Genomic DNA, 17,326 nt, shown 5'->3' with positions numbered 1-17,326 from the left:
AAGGCTTCAGAAGTGGGATGGGGGTTCATTGAGAGAATGGAGATTTAGGGATTGATGCAGGGGCTCAATGGGAGGATAAAACCTCACTGACAGAATGGAGACTGGGTGAGGGGATGGTAATTCATGAGAGGGGCGCTCATGAAAGAACACAGATGACTCAATGAAGGCACAGGGAACTCAGTAAAGAGAACAAAGCCTGAGTGAGGAGATGGAGTGGGACTAGACTGAATGGACTGAGTGGGAGAAAGGCTTAGGGGATGAGAAAAAAGATGGGAAACCGAGTGAGAGGGATGGAAGGCTCAGGGGATATAAGGAAAAAAAAAAACTTTCCTTACAATTAGAATTATCCAAAAATGGAACAGCCTTTCAGGAAATAGTGGATTGTCTCTATGTCGGTAAAAATCTTCATCCAAAGGTTTAACGTCAGTCTGAGGAGAGGATTCTTGTTTAGGTAAGGGTTGGACTGTATGACTTCTGAGAGAATGTGATTCTGTGATGGAGTATTAGAGGTTCAGTGAGTGGGGATGGGGGCTTAGAGGATGAGTACTTAAAAAGGGGGAGAGGGATTCGGTGTGGGGTTTGAGAAGGGAGATGAAGGCTCCATGGGGAAATGGGGCCCAAATTACCAGAGTAATGGTAACTTGGTGAGAGGAACACAGGTTTCTTGAGGGTCTGAGGAATTCTGTGAGGGTAACAGTAGCTAAGCGAAAGTGCTCAAAGAGCCATTTTCCAATAAACAGGGGGCCAAAGGATAAGAAGAAATTTTTAAAGAGGATTGCAAACTAACAACAGCCATATAAAATATTGTTCCAACTCACCAATAAGAAAAATGTAAATCAAAACAGCTCTAAGGTTTTATCTCACACTCAGGAAATTGCCAAAGATGACAAAAGATAGAAAGTCAATATTGGAGGGACTGTGAGAGGTCAGGCACATTAATACACTATTGATGGAATTGTGCGTTGGTCATTATGGAAAATAATTTACAATTATGTGAGAAAAGTCCCTAAATTCTTCATACGCTTTGACCCAAGCATTCCATTACTTGGCATATACTCCAAGGAGATCAAATTTATGAGGTCCCCATAGATGCCAAAAATTTAAAGCAGCATTTTTTGTGGTATAAAAAAAAAAACAAAATAGAAATAAATGTATGGACATTGGGGAAGAGACAAATAAATTGTGGTACATGTGTGTAAAGTAATAAACATTATTGCAATGTAAAAAATAACCAATTTGAAAAATTTGGAGAACATAGGATGACTTGTACGAATTGATGCAGAAAGAAATAATAGGAAAATAATATACAATGACTATACCCATGTAAACAAACAAACAAAATCCTCACCAATTCTATGTAATTGTAATGACCAATCTTGGTCTCCAAAATAAATGAGGCAGAAACTCCCTCTTTTCTGTAGTCACAAAGGGGACTCTCCAGGAAGAATGCTGCATACACTGCCAGACAAAGTCACTGTATTGGTTGTGTTTGTTTATCTGTTTTTCTTTTTCATATGAGAGAATATATTCAATGAGAAGATAGGAAGGAATGAAGAAAGCTATGATAGAGCAAAATGACTATGATGGCAAAAGCATCAACCTGCCTTGTTTTTTTTTTTTAAAAAATTAAATAAATTAAGGTGTGTGGTGAAATGATAAGGTTTTTGAGCAGGGAAAAGTGACTCTGTGACTGAGGTTCAATGAGGGTGATTGCTCAGGGGAATGAGGGCTATGAGGGTGTTGGGGGCTCACTGTCATGAATTGGCCTAGTTTCAGTGGAATGGGGGCTGTTCAAGAATCCAAGACCACTCTGGGGCACAATCTGGGGCTCCACGGGCTGCTAAATTAGCCATGGTTGTAGGAAATCCTCTCCCTAAAAGAGTCCCAACAAAATCTAATTTGTTCAAGCATTGTCTAGGATCCCAGCTTCCAGCTGAGATTGCAAAGAGGTTGGAGACCAGGCTGGTGTTTTTAGAAGTCTCCAGGGCTCTAAACTGAAGTCAGAAAAAGGATTCAACTTCAGGCAAGTCCCTTCCTTTTTCTAGCCTCAGTTTCCCCTTCTGTGAAATGAGGCAGGGTAGTATAGTGGTAAGAGTGTCAGACTTGGAGCCCAGTGAGGGGAGTACTCAAGTCTCCCCTCTGACACTGTCTACTTATAAGTGAGGAACTGAATCTCTTTTGGTCTATTTTCTCCGATATAACATGGGAATAATGCCTGCAGTACCAAGCAAAGGCCTGCACATTTTCAATCTTATTTTTAACCTTACCACCTCCTCACACCCCCCATTTTCAGTCTCTCTCGGCCCATCCTCCTTGTTTCCCCTGGGCCCTTAGACCCAGCCCACTCTGCTCCACCTCCCCCAGGACTTTGTCTCCGAAATCTAACTCTGGAGTCGGGGGCTGCACTGGGATTTGCCTCTGCCCTTACTATTTGGACATCTGGCTTTTCTTCTCTGGGATTCAGGCTCCCTATTTGTAAAATAAGGAGGTGGGGCTGGATGATCCATCTCCCAGGTGGGAGCAGCTCCTCATCCCCGAGCTCCTTTCCTTGGTAAGGCAGGGGCTCAGTCCAGGCAGACTGGGGTTCCCCAAGAGCTAAGGCACCAGTTACTGCAGCAGGGCCTTGGGAGACCGGACACAGAGACAGACGCAGACAGCAGACAGACTCACAGACACCAGACCCAGACGGGCGGGACCCAGGGAATTAGGCGCCATGGCCCAGAAGCTCAGATCTGGGACTATCTTTTATGGGGTGAGGAGACTAGGACCTTCCTTTGACCCTCTAGTACCGAGGCAACCAACAGAGACATGGAGACAGGAGGGAGACAAGACAGGGGAGAGACACAAACAGGTGGGAGGGAGAACCCATTAGCAGGGAGAAGCCTAGCCAGTTCCAGCCCGGGAGGGGTTCTGTTCTTCTGCAGGGCAGGCAGGGCACCACCCCGACCATCAGGCTGCTCCCAGCCGCTGTGTCTGCTGCAGCCTGGTCTCGTCCATCCTTCCAGTCATCTGCCTTGTGCTCCTGGGTCCTGAGCCTGACTCCCCCCCAACTCAGCTCTGCAAATAAGGGCCTGGACGTAACTCGCGGCCATCACTTCCCCCCTTTCCGGGACAGACACCTGGGGATGCAGGAGAAAGTCTGCTTGACTCGGGCGAGGAGAGGGAGAGGTCTCCGGACCTCTCTCGGGGGTCTGGGGACCAGTCTCTGCAGGGTACCCTCAGCGCTGCCCGAGGGGGACGCCTCCCGGCAGCGCTTGCACAGGGGCAGCAAGGCCCGGATCTCCTCTTCATCGTTGAACGGACTCTCTCCATACTTCTCCTCTAGTTGCCTGCGCAGCTACGGCCGGAGGGTGGAAGGGGGGTGAGGGGAAGGGAGGGTCAGAGAAGGGTGTAAATGGGAAATGGGGAAAGCATTTGAGGGATCAAAGACAGAGGCACAAAACCAAGGCAGCCCAGTCCTTCCTCCCCACCCCATCTCTTATGGGAGCCTGAGCCCCTGCACTGAAGCTTGAGGTCAGGGAGGGGAGGGACAGGTCATAAAATGAGAGCTCCTCTAAATGCTCTTCCAGCTCCAGAGCGCAAACCCTTGCTGCCCCCTCCCCTCTTAGAAAGGACTCAGGGCAGGGCATCCCCTGCTCCTGGCAGGGACCGTGCTTATGAGAATGGCACAGTCCACATTAGTGCAAGGTACTACAGCAAATGCCTGAGACTCCTAGGGTTAGAATTATGGTTTCCCCATTGCTGATGGGCTCTGGGGACCCGGTGCGCACTCAGTGCTGCCCTCTTTTCCCGGGGAGACGTTCTGATTGTGGGCAGGGACCCCACCCCGGAGCCTGCCCCCCAGGCCTCTGACCCTGCAGCAAGTTAAGCGATCTCGCCCGAGGGGTCGTGCCGGCTCCCATGCACTCCATTAACATCCCTGCAGGGAGGTCCCTCCGCCCTGAGGCAGCCCCTGACTTTGTGCTCCAGGGTGGCCCACAGGGAGGGCGCTTGGGAGGGCTGATTAAGGGCTGGATCTGATTCGCCAGGGCTGTGAAGCTGGTAGATTGTGCTCAGATGAGATAATACCTGTAAAAGCCCTTGGCCCAGCTCCGGGCTCACAGCTCCTCCCCTCCCTGCAGACTCCAGCTGGGGCCGTGCTTAGAGCCTCCCTCCCCTTCCCCACCGCCGGCTCTCAGGGGCAGCCCCTGCCCTGTAGTCAGGCCCATACCTTCCGGGCATTGCCCCAGCCGTACTCTTCCAGCTGCTGCTTGAAGCCTGGGTTGGGGTTGGCGATGGGTCGGACCGCTTTGACTGCCTCCAGGACCTCTCGCCAGCCCAGTCCTGTCACCGTCATCACGTAGGCTGTCACAATGGTGGCACTTCGGGAGATGCCCGCAAAGCTGAGGATGCCCAACCTTTTGTTAACGGCACTGCTGCCTGGGCAACGAGACCCACCCCCGCGGCGGCTCCTCTCCTGGCCCAGCCCCCTAAGGGCCCCCGAGAAGGGCTCGGACCAAGGGAAGGCTTGCAGGGGAGGGGAGTCCCTGGGCCGGGGGTCCTCAGAGGGCAGCTCACAGATGATAGAACTTATGATGACAGAACCCAAGAGTTTATTATATGCTGAGCCTCTCTGGGAGCCCACCCTCCCCTTCAAAGAGCAAGTCTTTCTGGCTGCATTTCAGTCTGGGGATTTTCTCCCTGTTCCCAGGAGCTGAAGTAGTTGAGTGGCTCTTGCCCTCTGGTCTCTGAGCCCCCTCATCTAGAACTGTTGCTTAGTGGAGAGGACACAGGAAGGAGAGTCGCGAAATCTGAGTTCCGGTAGTAGTTTCCTGGGTGACCTCCTTCTTCCTTTCTCTGAGCCTTAGTTTTCCCATCTATAAAGTGGGAGAGTTTGATAAGATCTACAAAGATCCCTCCTACTCTGACTTTGCACATCTTCTGTGCTAAGGTCCCTTCCAATTTGGATGCTCTAGGATTGCATGATTTTGTAACTGCCCCACTGGGGCAGATCATTGGACCCCATCATCCTCGGCGCTCAGCAGTAACCTTGGCGGCTCCCTAGGCCCCTAGGTGGGGTGGGAGGAGAAGAGGTAGGGCAGAGCTAGAGCTCAGTCCAGTGCTGAGGTTGGTATAGTTGCAATATTTCCTTTCTCCTTAAAGGCCCCTTGTATAACTCTCAGATCTCTTGCTAACCATGATCCCTCAGCCAGGCTGACTCTCCCCTGGAAGGACTTAAAGCTGAAGAGCCTCTCTTCTACCTAGCCAACAAAATTTCCAAGTAGGGAGCTCCTGAGTGGTGGGGGAAGTCTAAGGAATAAATAAACTCCTTCTTGGGTATTAATGATATTACACTCGCAAAGAAAATTGAGGTTTTAACAGAGTGGAAACCCTGTAGCTCAATCCTTTCATTTCACAAATCAGGGAGCCAGGTGTCAAAAAGGAAAAGGGCATAATCAATCATTATCAGACCTAGGAGTAGGACCTGGGCTTCCCCTCATTCCCAGCCCAGTGCTGTTTCCACTCCGTTCTGCTATCTCCAAAGGGATGAGTCAGAAAGGATGGAATTCCAGATCCCTGAAAAGATCCTTCAGGAAAGTGTCTTTTGAACAAGGGGGTAGAAGGACGGGGCAGAGGGAGGGGAGGGCATTTTATTGAGCTAAAAATGCCACTCGGAACTCCCAGGGGCTAGGACTCTGGGGTAGGGGGGGCTCACCAGTGTACAAGGCAGGTCCCTCCACTGAGGCGACAGTAGTGGATGAAGTTGATGCATTCTTTGAAGTGCTTCTTACTAGGGGAGAAAGAGACACAGGCTAATGGCTAACACAGCAGGGGTGGGGAGGGGGAGGGTGTTCCTGAGCTCTCTGCTCCAGGCTGACTGAGGCTCTGGTCCAGCCACTTCTCCATTTTGTACCTGGGTTGGGGTAGACAGGTGGGCAGAGCACTGATGCTGGAGTCAGGAGGACCTGAGTTCAAATTAGCCTCACACACTCCCTAGCTATATGACCCTGGGCAAGCCGCCTAAACCCAACTACCTAGCAAAAGAAAAAAAAAAGGAAAAAAAAGTTCATTTTGTGCCTGTGTTTATCACACACCCTTTTTCTTTCCTTATCCACTGAATAAGGTATTTTGAAGTGCTGGGGTAAGATGAATCACAGGTTGCTGGAGCTGTAACGGATCTTGGAATTTAAAATGTCAGAGCAGGGAGGAGCTTTGGAAGAGACCATCTGTGGTGTGATGCAAAGAGCACCAGCCATATCAGGAAAATACACACAATGACTATAACTGGGTAAGTGGAAAGAATAAAATACCAAGTCTCAAGATTGAATGCTGGGTACTGACCATGCTTAGTCCCCCCAAAGAAACAAGAAAATGCAGTTCTCTCCTTCTTCCCTTTGCAGAGGGCATTACAGATTGCCTACTCTGTCACACTCTGCCGATAAGTTCATTAGTCAGGCTGACATGTTGCTTTTTTCCCTCTCTTTTTAAAAATTTCTTTATCATGGAGAATGACTTTCTTTGCAGGGGAAGAGAAGGGATATATTTGCTGTTGTTGTTTGGAGGCAATGGGAGTTAAATGACATGCCCAGCTAGTTAACTGTTTGAGGTTAGATTTGAATTGAGGTTCTCTTGACTTCAGGACTAGTGTTCTCTCCATTGCACCACATAGGTGCCCCAGAGAAGGGATATATTCAGAAATAAAAGTGATGTAGAAAAAAAAAGATCAAGATTTTTTTTTAAATAAAAAAGCATTACAGCTATATCCAAAGAACGTGGGTTAGAATTCTGCCTTTGTGATATTGGGTAAGTCACTGAAACTCGGTTTCCCCATCTATAAAATAAGATTAGAGATCATTTAAAGCCTCCTCTATCCCAAATTATAATCCTACAAACACAAAATATAAGGGCTGAAAGGGATTTTAGAACACAGAAAACAGGGAACCTTCATGGACTGAAGTAGAAAGAGAGCTGGACTTTAAAATTAGATTTTTCACATTTGAGTCTTGGCTCCAACACTTACTAATTATATGAAGCAAGTTATTTTATCTTGGTGGGGAAATTGCTTTGCAAACATTACATCATGACAGAAATAGGAAATATGGTATAGCACATACATGTATATACATACATATGCATATATACACATATATGTGTGTATTATAGCATGTTAGAGCTAGAAGATATTATGGGGATCATCCAGGTCAAATTTTTTTTTTATCCAGGATCTACTCTATTACAACATAATTGATTTCTTTTGTAATCCTATACATTTTATTATTTTTTTAAATAATAGCTTTTTTATTTTCAACATTCATCCTTGCAAAACTTTGTGTTCCAATTTTTTCTCCCTTCCTTCTCCCCACTCCCTCCCCTAAACAGCAAATAATCCAATACATATGTTAAACAAATAAAATTTTTTATATATATTTCCACAATTATCATGCCTATGCATTTTATTTTATGCATTTAAAAACACTATTCTGAATAGGGTGATTTATCAGTCTGATAAAGAGTTCCATGGTACAAAAAATGTTAAAAATGCCTGATTACAACTTTCCCATTTAATGTAGGAAGAAAGACAGAAGTTACACAACGAGTTAGAGGTATAGGTAAGATTAGGACTCAGGTGTTTTGACTCTACAGCCACGATGCTAGAAAAACAATTCTGTAAATCAAGGGGTTTTGGTAGCACTTTTCTGGTAGCAAAAAACTGGAAACAAAGTGGATGTCCATTGATTGAAGACTGGCTAAAAAAAAACCCTATGATATATAAATTTTCCAGCTTAAGATATTTAAAAAAAAAAGTAGGAGTATATTAAACTTAGAATAAAGACCTGAGTTTCTCCTTCTCTCTCCCTCGCTCCTTCCTTCCCTCCCTTGCTCCCTCCCTCCCTCAATCTCTTCCTCCCTCTCTCCCTCCCTCCTCCCTCCCTTCCTCCATCTTTCTCTCCCTCCCTCTGTCTTTTCCTCCCTCCCTCTATCTCTCTCTCCCTCCCTCCCTCTCTCTCTCTCCCCCTCTTTGCCTCTCCTCCTCTCTCCCTTGCTATCTTCCTCCCTCCCTCCCTCCCCCCCTCTCTCCTTCCCTCCTTCTCTCCCTCTCTCTCCCTCCCTCTGTCTCTCCCTCCATCTTTCTCTCCCTTCCTCTCTCTCTCCCTCCCTCCTTCCCTCACTCTCTCCCTCCTTTCCTCTCTCCCCCACGCGCTCCTTTGCCCTGGCTAGCTCTTAAAAAGTTAGCTTGTGGGGCAGCTAGGGAGATAGAGCATCAGTTCTGGAGTCAGGAGGACTTGAATTTAAATCCATCCTCAGGTACTTGATCAATTTACTGTGTAAACTGGGCAAGTCAGCTAATCTCAATCACTTGGGGAAGAAGCGGGGAAGAGTTAGCTTGCTAGCTCTGCAGCTATCCTAGGCCATCAGCTAAAGAAGAACCTAACCTGAGAGGGAACTTCTTAATGGGGAGAAAGATTTCTCTCTTTTCCATACCTGACTTCCCATCAACTATATGCATGGAAATGGAGGGACTTGCCCAGTTCAAAGAGTTGTGCAGGAAAAGCCAGAAGCAGAGATAGGAGATATCTTTCCTCTACCCCATGGAAGGGCCACAGCAACAGACACTATTCCTAGTGGGGAGCAGAGCTGCATATATATAGACACAGAATCAGGTCGAAACACTTGAGGAAGGGCCTGTAAGTGGTGAAAGCTGGAAGCAAAAAGAGCAGACACCGAACAAAAGAGAGAACTGGCCCTGGCAACCAAGAGTTGAGTTTCTGAGAGGGCTGAACCCTGAGTACCCAGGTGAATCACCATCAACCGAGATGCTGATTCTACAAGGAAAATAAAGGACCCCAGGGCTGATAATACCAGAGGTGTGAGTTGCCTTGGTCATGTGTATTCCCTTTCTGTGACTCACACCAGTGTACTATAAATTTATGCCCATTTCCCCCAAAGACTCTTATGTGAATTATCAGGAATATGTGTCCCAGGGTTATGTTTTTTTTAAGCTACTGTCCTTACCATGCCATTTTAATAAATGTCTTTGCTTTTATTTTTTGAAGATATGCTCATTGATGGAGGCTTATAATATAATTTTAGGAGTGTGGACCCAGATTATACCCTTGAACTTGAAAGTAGTAGTAATTCTCTCTGAAGATAGTCCAAAAGGGTCAATATATATGTAATGGAACATTAGTATGCTATAGGAAACAATGATTTTGAAGAATTCAGAGAAACATGGAAAAGCAAAATCAAGAAAACAGTCTCCATAGTGAATACAATGGAAATGGAAAGGATAATAAAACCTAACCATGTATAATTTTAATGACTAAGCTTTGCCTAAGAGGAGAGATGAGGAATTGAACTTCAATCCTCTCCCTAAAGTGGTATGGAATATGGTATATACATACTGTCACTCAATGTTTCTATGTTGGTTAGTTTTATTGAACTGTACTCTTCCTTATAGGAGTTAGGGGGATTCATCTCCCTGAGTTCAAATCTGGTCTCAGATACTTCCTAGCTGTGTGACCCTGAGCAAGCTCCTTCCCCTGTTTGCCTCAGTTTCCTCATCTGTAAAATAAGCTGGAGAAGGAAGTGGCAAATCACTCTGGTGTCTTCACCAAGGAGACTCCAAATGAGGTCATGAAGAGTCAGACAGGACTTGACTCCTCCAATAACAATAACTTCTTTATGTTACAAAGGAAAGCTCATTTGGTAGAGTGAGTATGGAGCTTATATTAGAAAATAAATGTGATATAAAAGCAAAAAGACTCAATAAAACATTTAAAATAAATACAACAAAGTTAGTTTAAATAACCTCTTCTGGCTCTAAAAATCTGGTGCTGAAATATAATTTCTTGAACAAATTGTTCAATAATTCCCATGCCTTCTAACATGTTTAGGGTTACCTTCTAGTATGCCCCATGACATTTCACACATGATTGATTCAAATGGAAGTCTGTAGGCTCCCTTGTAGTAGAGGATCTTTACTATCCCTGCCCTCCAAGCCCCCTGCCCCTGCAATTACTTTAGTATAATACTTACATAGGGACTTCAGGGGTGTCAGGCACTGGGATCCGAAGATAGGTAATATCCTAAAAGAAGAATACAAGCTCAGGAAGCTAGAAAATGTCCAATGCCAGCTTTTGCTTTCCCAGACCCAATGCTCAGTCCCAGATTCATTTCTGGGTCAGTTATTTCTCCACTCTAAGCCTCTGTTTTGCAAACCTTAAAACTACATGGCCTCTAAAGTCTTTCTCCGCTTTGTTATTCTGTGAGTCAATGGAGCTGAGATCCAGAGGGGGGAAAGTCACATCATAAAATAGTTACAAAGCAAAAGGTTAGACCTGTGGTTGAGTGACTTCCAGTTCTGAATTCTTTGTAGGTTACAACTATGAAGACAAAAGGGAAATCATGGGAATTAATAGCCAGCAGAGCTAAGAGAGGTATGGCTTCTCGTGGGCCTCAAAGTCTTTGGCATTCACTGTAACAAAAGTGACATCTCAAAATAAATCTCCCTGTGTCCCGAGAACAGGATTTTCTGGCATTAAAAATATATACATTTATAAGAAGTCGTATTAAAACATGTCCTTTTGCCTAAAAAAATAGATATGCCCTAAGTAGGTGCCTACTTTGGCCACCTTCAGTCCTAGCTTTGGAGAGAAGGGGGAAAATCAGGTTGGGAACAGATCACATCAATAGAGCAAATGATTTTTAGAGTTCTCAGGTCACCTAGAATATAGGTTGTTATGGACGCTAGAATATAGAATGCTGAATGTCAGCTAGAAAGTACCTTAGAACCAAGGATATTGGAGCTAAAAAGGGAGCTTAGAACACAGGACACAGCATATCAGAATTATAAGGGACCTTAAAACATTGATGTTAGATTTAACAGGGACCTTAGAGACCATTTAATTCTACATTTTCCAGAAAATAAATTAAGATACAAAGGCATTTACTTATTCAGCATCAAGATGAGAGATGATAGGACAAGATATAGTTGGGCTTGAAGTTAGGATCCAAATCTTGTCTTTGATGGCTACTAATTCCCATACTGGAAATTCCCCTTACTGATAAAATCACTTGGATCTTGGACTTGCCCTTCTTATTCTACCCATCCCTGAATAAGTCAAGCCTGGGACTAGAACCCTTGTCTCTAGACTTCCATTCTAAGCTTCTCAATCAATTTTCCATCCTAGGATTTAGATTCCCCCCTCTCCCCTAGCCCCAAGGAGTTCTCAACAGGGCAACAACAGATTCCCTTTTACAGGGAGAACTTTCCACCAATGAAGAGGAAATTAGAGAAATAATAAGGAGTTACTTTGCCCAACTTTATGCCAATAAATTTGATAAGCTAAGCGAAATGGATGACTACCTCCAAAAATATAGGTTTCCCAGATTATCAGAGGAGGAAGTAAATTGCTTAAATAGTCCCATTTTAGAAAAAGAAATAAATCAAACCCTTTTACCCTTGCTCTGAGCATGATCCCGAGTTTGGGGCCACCCTAGTCACATTTTCAGGCAGGGCACTGGCTACAGGAGGTGTCAGTGGGGTGGTGGAGCTCTGGGGGAAGTGATGGCAATACCTGCAGCAAGGGCTGGGGAGACTCGTGGATAGAGATGATGTGCGTGATTTTATTCTTGCTCAGCTGGTCTGGGTCTTTGGCATCTGAGAAGGAGGAAAAAACCAGTGCTGATTTGGTGGGTTTATTTATAGCCCTTAGAACCTGGCTGCGCAGGCTAAGAGGCCCCTTCCCTCCCCTTTCTTTCTCTTTCCACCACAGGTCAGACCTGGGGGCCATATAACTTAGCAAGGGCCAAAACTTCCAGGCAGGTTTCTTAATTATCAGTCCAAGGCTATGTCTACTAGGCTTTAGATAAACTAATTTTTGCTAAGGTATTAAAAGCTGTTTGTGTCTTTAAGGGTCACTCTTCCCTGGGACATATTTGCATTTTAACCAAGCATGTCAAACCTCAAAAAAAAGGAAGGAAGAAACGAATGTGGGAATATCAGGCACCCAGAAGCAGCAATAGAAAAAGTATAGAATTTGGAGTCAGGAGGAACAGATCACAAGTCTTATTCTGCCAGACCCACCTGTGTGGCCTTGGTCAACTAGCTTTCCCCTCTGTAAAATAAAGAAGTTGGTCCAGACTAGGGATTTTTAATCTTTTTGTGTGTGTAATGGGCACTTTGAGCAGTCTGATAGACTATGGATCCTTTCTGAGAAGAATGCTTTTAAATATATAAGATTTCTTTTTTTCCCTCAATACTATTTTATTTTTCCAATTACATGTAAAGATAATTTCCAACATTCATTTTTATGATATTTTTGAGTTCCAATTTTTTTCTCCCTGCCTCCCTTACCTCCCTTTCCCTCAAGACAGCAAACAATTAGATATAGATCAAATGTGTGGGATTTCAAAGGAAACCAGAAGATAAAGAGGTCATTTTTTTTTTCACCATCTACGCTCATGATACCTTGAAAATCTATCTAAGACAAATCCCTAGTCCTAGATGGTCAATATGGTCCCTTCCAATTTTGATAGTTTTGAATCTGAAAGTCCTTTCTAGCTCTTTCATTCTATGTTCTTTGGTTCCTTTCAGCCTCTATTATCTGATGTTCCATGGTCATTATTAGAACTAACGTTCTGTGTTTTGCTCATGGTTCTATGATAGGGATATATTTTAGAACAGAAAGCCCTTCCAGAGAAGGAACAGGGACTTGAAGAAAAGGAAAAAAGGGGATGGATATTAGGGTTGAGGAGTAGGAAAGGTTAGGATAAAGGGAAAGCATTGGGAAAAGATTGAGAAGTCATAGAAAAGGGGAGGGTGGAGCTCTGGGCCATGGTAGGGTAAGGAATGAAAAGAAAATTTCCTAAATTCCACCCCCCAGATGGTGGGAGAAACAGAATGGGTATGGCCATTGGTGGTAAAGGACATATAATTTATGGCCAAAACTCAGAAAGTCTTTCCTAGCATGTTACAATCAGTATCTTGGGTGTTTTTGCCTAATTGTTTTTCTTCCTAACAACGGAGGAGAAGATGGATGGGGCGGGGAAATAGCTTCCAGGAATAATTGTGATGGAAAGAAAAAACCATCAATAAAACATTTTTTTAAAAGTCTGCTTTGCCTTAATCACATAAGGACCCCTCCCTCTTCCCCATCAGTAAGCACTGAAAATTAATTCCAAAAAAAAAAAAGAAAAGCTCAAATGGAGTTAGAAAGAATTGGACATGACTGAAATGACTGAACCACAATAAATGCAAGATGTAAACAAGTTTAGAAATTCTTGTATATAGTTACATATATACATATATGCATATACACATATTTAGGTGGATATTTTATACTCATATGTGTATGTATATAAACATATGTATTTGTATTAATAGCCAATAAACAGAATTATAGAATTTGAGCATAAAAAAAAAGAAAATTAATTCCATTTCCTGGATTATGTGAGTATGTGTGGGTATATGAGTGCAAGTCTGTGTGTATATGTGTGTGTGTGAAAGGAGGAGAGTGGGAGGTTTCATAGTTCAACACTAGAACAGCCCATTGTCTCCCACAGGAGACAGGTATGTGCTGGGTACAGCATGTGGGTAAACTTAGCATTTTGGAACAGGGCAAAAGACCTTTTGAGTTGCCTAGCAGCAAGTGAAAGTGAAAGCTAGGCCAGAGACAATTCTGAAATTATTTGCCCAAGACCACATAGTTACTATGGCCCAGTCAGGATGTGGATCTTTGTTGCCTGACGCCAAATGCGGTGTTATTTCTCCTGTACCTCTGCCCTTCTCATCATAACCTAAGCTTGGATTGGCCAATATTGCTCTCTGTGAGCCCTGCATAATAGGACTGTCTCCTATCCATTGATAATAGCAACAACTTATATCTCTATTTTAGAGTGTTTTAAGATTTATGCAGTACGACCCTCCAACAACCTTGTAATAAAGGGAGGTCTTGTAAGTATTAGCCTCCTTGAAGAAAGTGCAAGTTTTTACAGTAAGTTAAAAAAAGGTGCCCCACAGTGCTCCCCTGGGAATTGTCTTCCCAGTGTCTGTGCCTCCATGTGCTGGACCAGGTCCAGAGTAGGACAGATTAGGAGCAGCATCAGCAGGCCAAGCCAGTTGCAGTAACACGATCACTTTCCTCTCGAGAGCTTTAGATTTTCAAACTGGATCCCATCTGTTAACCTTATTTTTTTTCACCCAAGAAAAGGCAGGGGTTTGCTCAAGGTCAGGCGGCCAATTAATAGCAGAGGCAGAATCAGAATCCAGGTTCTTCCCCTTCCTAAAACCACACTGTCTGTGGTTAGAGCCCTGGGGTTCGGTGTCCTGCAGATATTTTCCTGCACATCTCCCTCACCAACAAGAGGAGATACTAAAAGAGTGTCTTTCTAGCCCCTGGGATAAAGGGTTTGCAGGATGCCTTCCTGGAAGCTAACTGGTGCCAGTGTCTGTCTGCTAACAGCCTTGCTCTTGGGGGTCTCATTCCTTCCCCTTAAAGTCATCTTTCTTCCTCCCCTGTCTTGAGCAGTCTATGCTTAGGATGTTAGAAATACAGAATGGCAGCATTAGAAGAGACATTGGACATTATGGAGTTTACCTCTTCCCCCCTCAATTTACAAAGGAGGAAACTGAGGCTCAGAAAGGCTACTACTCGTTCAAGGTTGCACAAGAACTAAATGGTAAAACTTGGGTTCAAAGCCAGGTCCTGTGACTACATTGGAGCCATTACACACCACTGTCCCTAGGACAAGTTAGTGAGAGAAAATATCTTTTCCAAGGTCACACACTGAGTCAAAAGCTCCCTCAGTATTGGAACTCTCTTTTTTGAGAAAATGTAACATAACCAAAGGGAAGACCTGTCAATTATTTGCTAGTTTTTCTCCTCACCTCACCTTCATTTCTTTCTGAAGAAGGGGGAAGATAAAGCAGCTAAATGAATTTCCGAGCTATGGCCTTTTCCTGAGGCAGAGGAATTTGCGCTCTAGTGAAGAAAACCAAGATATCCAGGTAGTAGCCAAGGACTTTGGGGACCAAATCCAGGCCCCCTGATTGGAGGCTGTGGAGAGCTCTGGGATGCTTCATCCATCCAGGTGCTAGATCTATAGAATTATAGAGTGGGTGGCAGGGCTGGGGTTGGGCTGGGCAGTGTTTGGACTTTGGGGGTGTGGGAGAAGGCACTGCTTACCAATGAAGTTTCCCAGATAGAGTCCAGGAAGAACCTGTAGGAGCACAGAAAGGAAGAAGGTCAGATTTGGGCTACAATGGGGTGAGAGAGGTGCACCTTTTCCCCTCACCGGGCTGTCCACATGTTGAAACAGAGAGGTCTTCTGGTCCTTGCTGCCCATGCTTCTCAAACCCTTGAGGCTGCTGGGTTATGATTATAGGATCATAGGGTTTAGAGCTAGAGATCCCAAATCCCCTCAACTTTGAAGGTAAAGAAAATGAAACTTAAAGAGTGGAGAGCGATTCACTAAGAGCTTATGGAATAATAAGGGGCAGAACAGGGATGCAAACACCAAATCCTCTTTCCATTAATGATACCAATACTAACATCAGAAACATCCTGATCTCTAAACACTCCCCAAGGAGTGCCCTGTGCTTGGCTGAAGATAAACAGCTTCTCTCCATCTTCCTCTAACCCCTAGGTCCTATCCCCACCCCTGCAACTGTCCCCATGATACCTCTCTCACATCTGACTCACTCTTTCCTTTTTCTGAATGACCCAATCTGTACCCAGGAAATGAGGGGCCAACCCGAAACAGGGAATCCAAGAATCCTGATGGTCAGAGCAAAGTCCAGCATCCTGTCAGTCTGGCTGGCATCTTAATGATCTTCCCTGGGTCAACAGCATAATGTGCCTCCAGGGGACAGGGAATTCAGAACCCAAGACACTGACAAAAGACATGCAGTACTCAAGGAAACACTAAAATCCTGGCCCCGACTTAAAAAGGTCTTTGAAAGTCAGGGAGGGACAGAACAGGGTCAGACCTTCAGAAAGAAAACAGACAGAAATAGAGAGGCAAAGTCACTGAGAAAAATAGAAAGGCAGACTCAGGAATGGAAAGAGGGAAAGAGGACAAAGGGAGAATTATACAGAGAGACAGAGATGAAAAAAGGACAGACAGACTTGCAAGAGAAATTGGGAGATGGAGAAACAGGGAGGGAGAGATACAGATAAGAAAAAAATACCGAGGATGCAAGGAAGGCTAGATGGCGACAGAAGGATGGAAAGGGATAGAGAGGAATAAAAAGAATCTAGAGAGATAAATATTGAAAAGGCCTTGAGGGATGGAGAGGGAGGGAGAATAGGTGAGAAAGGCAGAAATTCAGAGACGCAGAGATCAAGGGGAGCAGAGAAAAAAAGGAACTGATAGGACAAAAAGAGAAATGTATAGAGGGATCCAAGGATGGAATTCAAGGAAGAGAGAGAGGGACAGAGCCGGGTAAGTAGCCCCAAAGGGGAGGTAGCACACATCAATGAGGAGGAGATGCAATGACAGAGATGAAGGACAGAACTGAAATGGAGGGAAGGCGAGAGAAAGAGAATACACAATACACACAGAGCCAGTCCCCTCTGCAGTAGACTGAAGAGATTGGAGTCAATTTGGTCTCAGAAGAAATTCCTTTGGGGGGATGGGGGATGGGGGATGGTGGGATTGGCCAGTCGTGGGGGTCTGCATTGAGGCCCAACCCACCCTCCATCCCCACTGACTCCTTACCTTGTTCATGCCATTCCCCATGGTCCTTGTGGGCCAGCCGGCTGCCCCTGCCTCCAGTTCCCAGTCAGGCTCCAGCCCGACGGGGCCCCTGGCTGCCTGGGAGGTCAGATCCAGGCGCAGGCGCGGGGCTCTCTCTCCTAGTCCAGCTCTGAGGATCCAAAGGTGTTACTTCTTCCCGAGCTGGTCCGGGCAGCACAGGCTGGGAGACAATGGCAGAGCCGGAAGGCTCCACCTATTCCCTAATCATGTGCAGGCTGCTGGGCTGCTGACTGGAGGCCAGGCTAAGCTAAATGAACAAAAGCCTTAGTGTCCCTTACCCCCAAGGGCTGTCTTTTGTACCCCCTCTAGGGACAAGGAGAGATTGTTTCAACCTTGCAGTGGGAGGCTGGCTCCCGCCTGGCCCCCGCTGCCCATGCCCAGGGACGTGAGCACCTTGGAGGGGCGGGCAAACCCTGGCAGGGCTGTCACAAGCAGGCACCATGCATGGGGCTGTGGGAAGCGAGACATGTTGGGGGCAGACGCGGAAGGGGCGGGGGGAGGGAAAGGCTTTTATTTTCAGGGATTCTGATTCCGGAGTGGGATCCCTGTCATTGCTGAGCTTGGTTAAAGATACAGCCCTGTACTT

The 17,326-nt window shown here is 45.3% G+C and overlaps 1 protein-coding gene across 2 annotated transcripts; it reads right to left on the bottom strand.

Annotated features, from left to right (window-relative positions):
• Nucleotides 1–752: 752 nt before the first annotated feature.
• DUSP15 (dual specificity phosphatase 15) lies at nt 753–17,154 on the bottom strand. 2 transcript variants are annotated; one of them, XM_051979438.1, is made up of 7 exons: nt 16,702–17,154; nt 15,168–15,201; nt 11,559–11,641; nt 10,018–10,067; nt 5,696–5,770; nt 4,211–4,382; nt 753–3,119 (listed from the first exon to the last, which is right to left on the bottom strand). In XM_051979438.1, the coding sequence occupies exons 1-7, from the start codon at nt 16,720–16,722 to the stop codon at nt 3,006–3,008; spliced, it is 549 nt and encodes a 182-aa protein (XP_051835398.1). In that variant the 5' UTR covers nt 16,723–17,154; the 3' UTR covers nt 753–3,005. The 2 variants fall into 2 exon arrangements, with proteins under 2 accessions (XP_051835398.1, XP_051835397.1); XM_051979437.1 differs by having other exon boundaries at nt 753–3,337; nt 16,702–17,150.
• Nucleotides 17,155–17,326: the final 172 nt, after the last annotated feature.

Source organism: Antechinus flavipes, chromosome 2, assembly GCF_016432865.1.
Source record: "Antechinus flavipes isolate AdamAnt ecotype Samford, QLD, Australia chromosome 2, AdamAnt_v2, whole genome shotgun sequence".
In the NCBI taxonomy this organism is placed as follows: domain Eukaryota; kingdom Metazoa; phylum Chordata; class Mammalia; order Dasyuromorphia; family Dasyuridae; genus Antechinus; species Antechinus flavipes.
The sequence above is the reverse complement of the archived record's forward strand: the minus strand, read 5'-3'. Positions and strand labels throughout refer to the sequence as shown.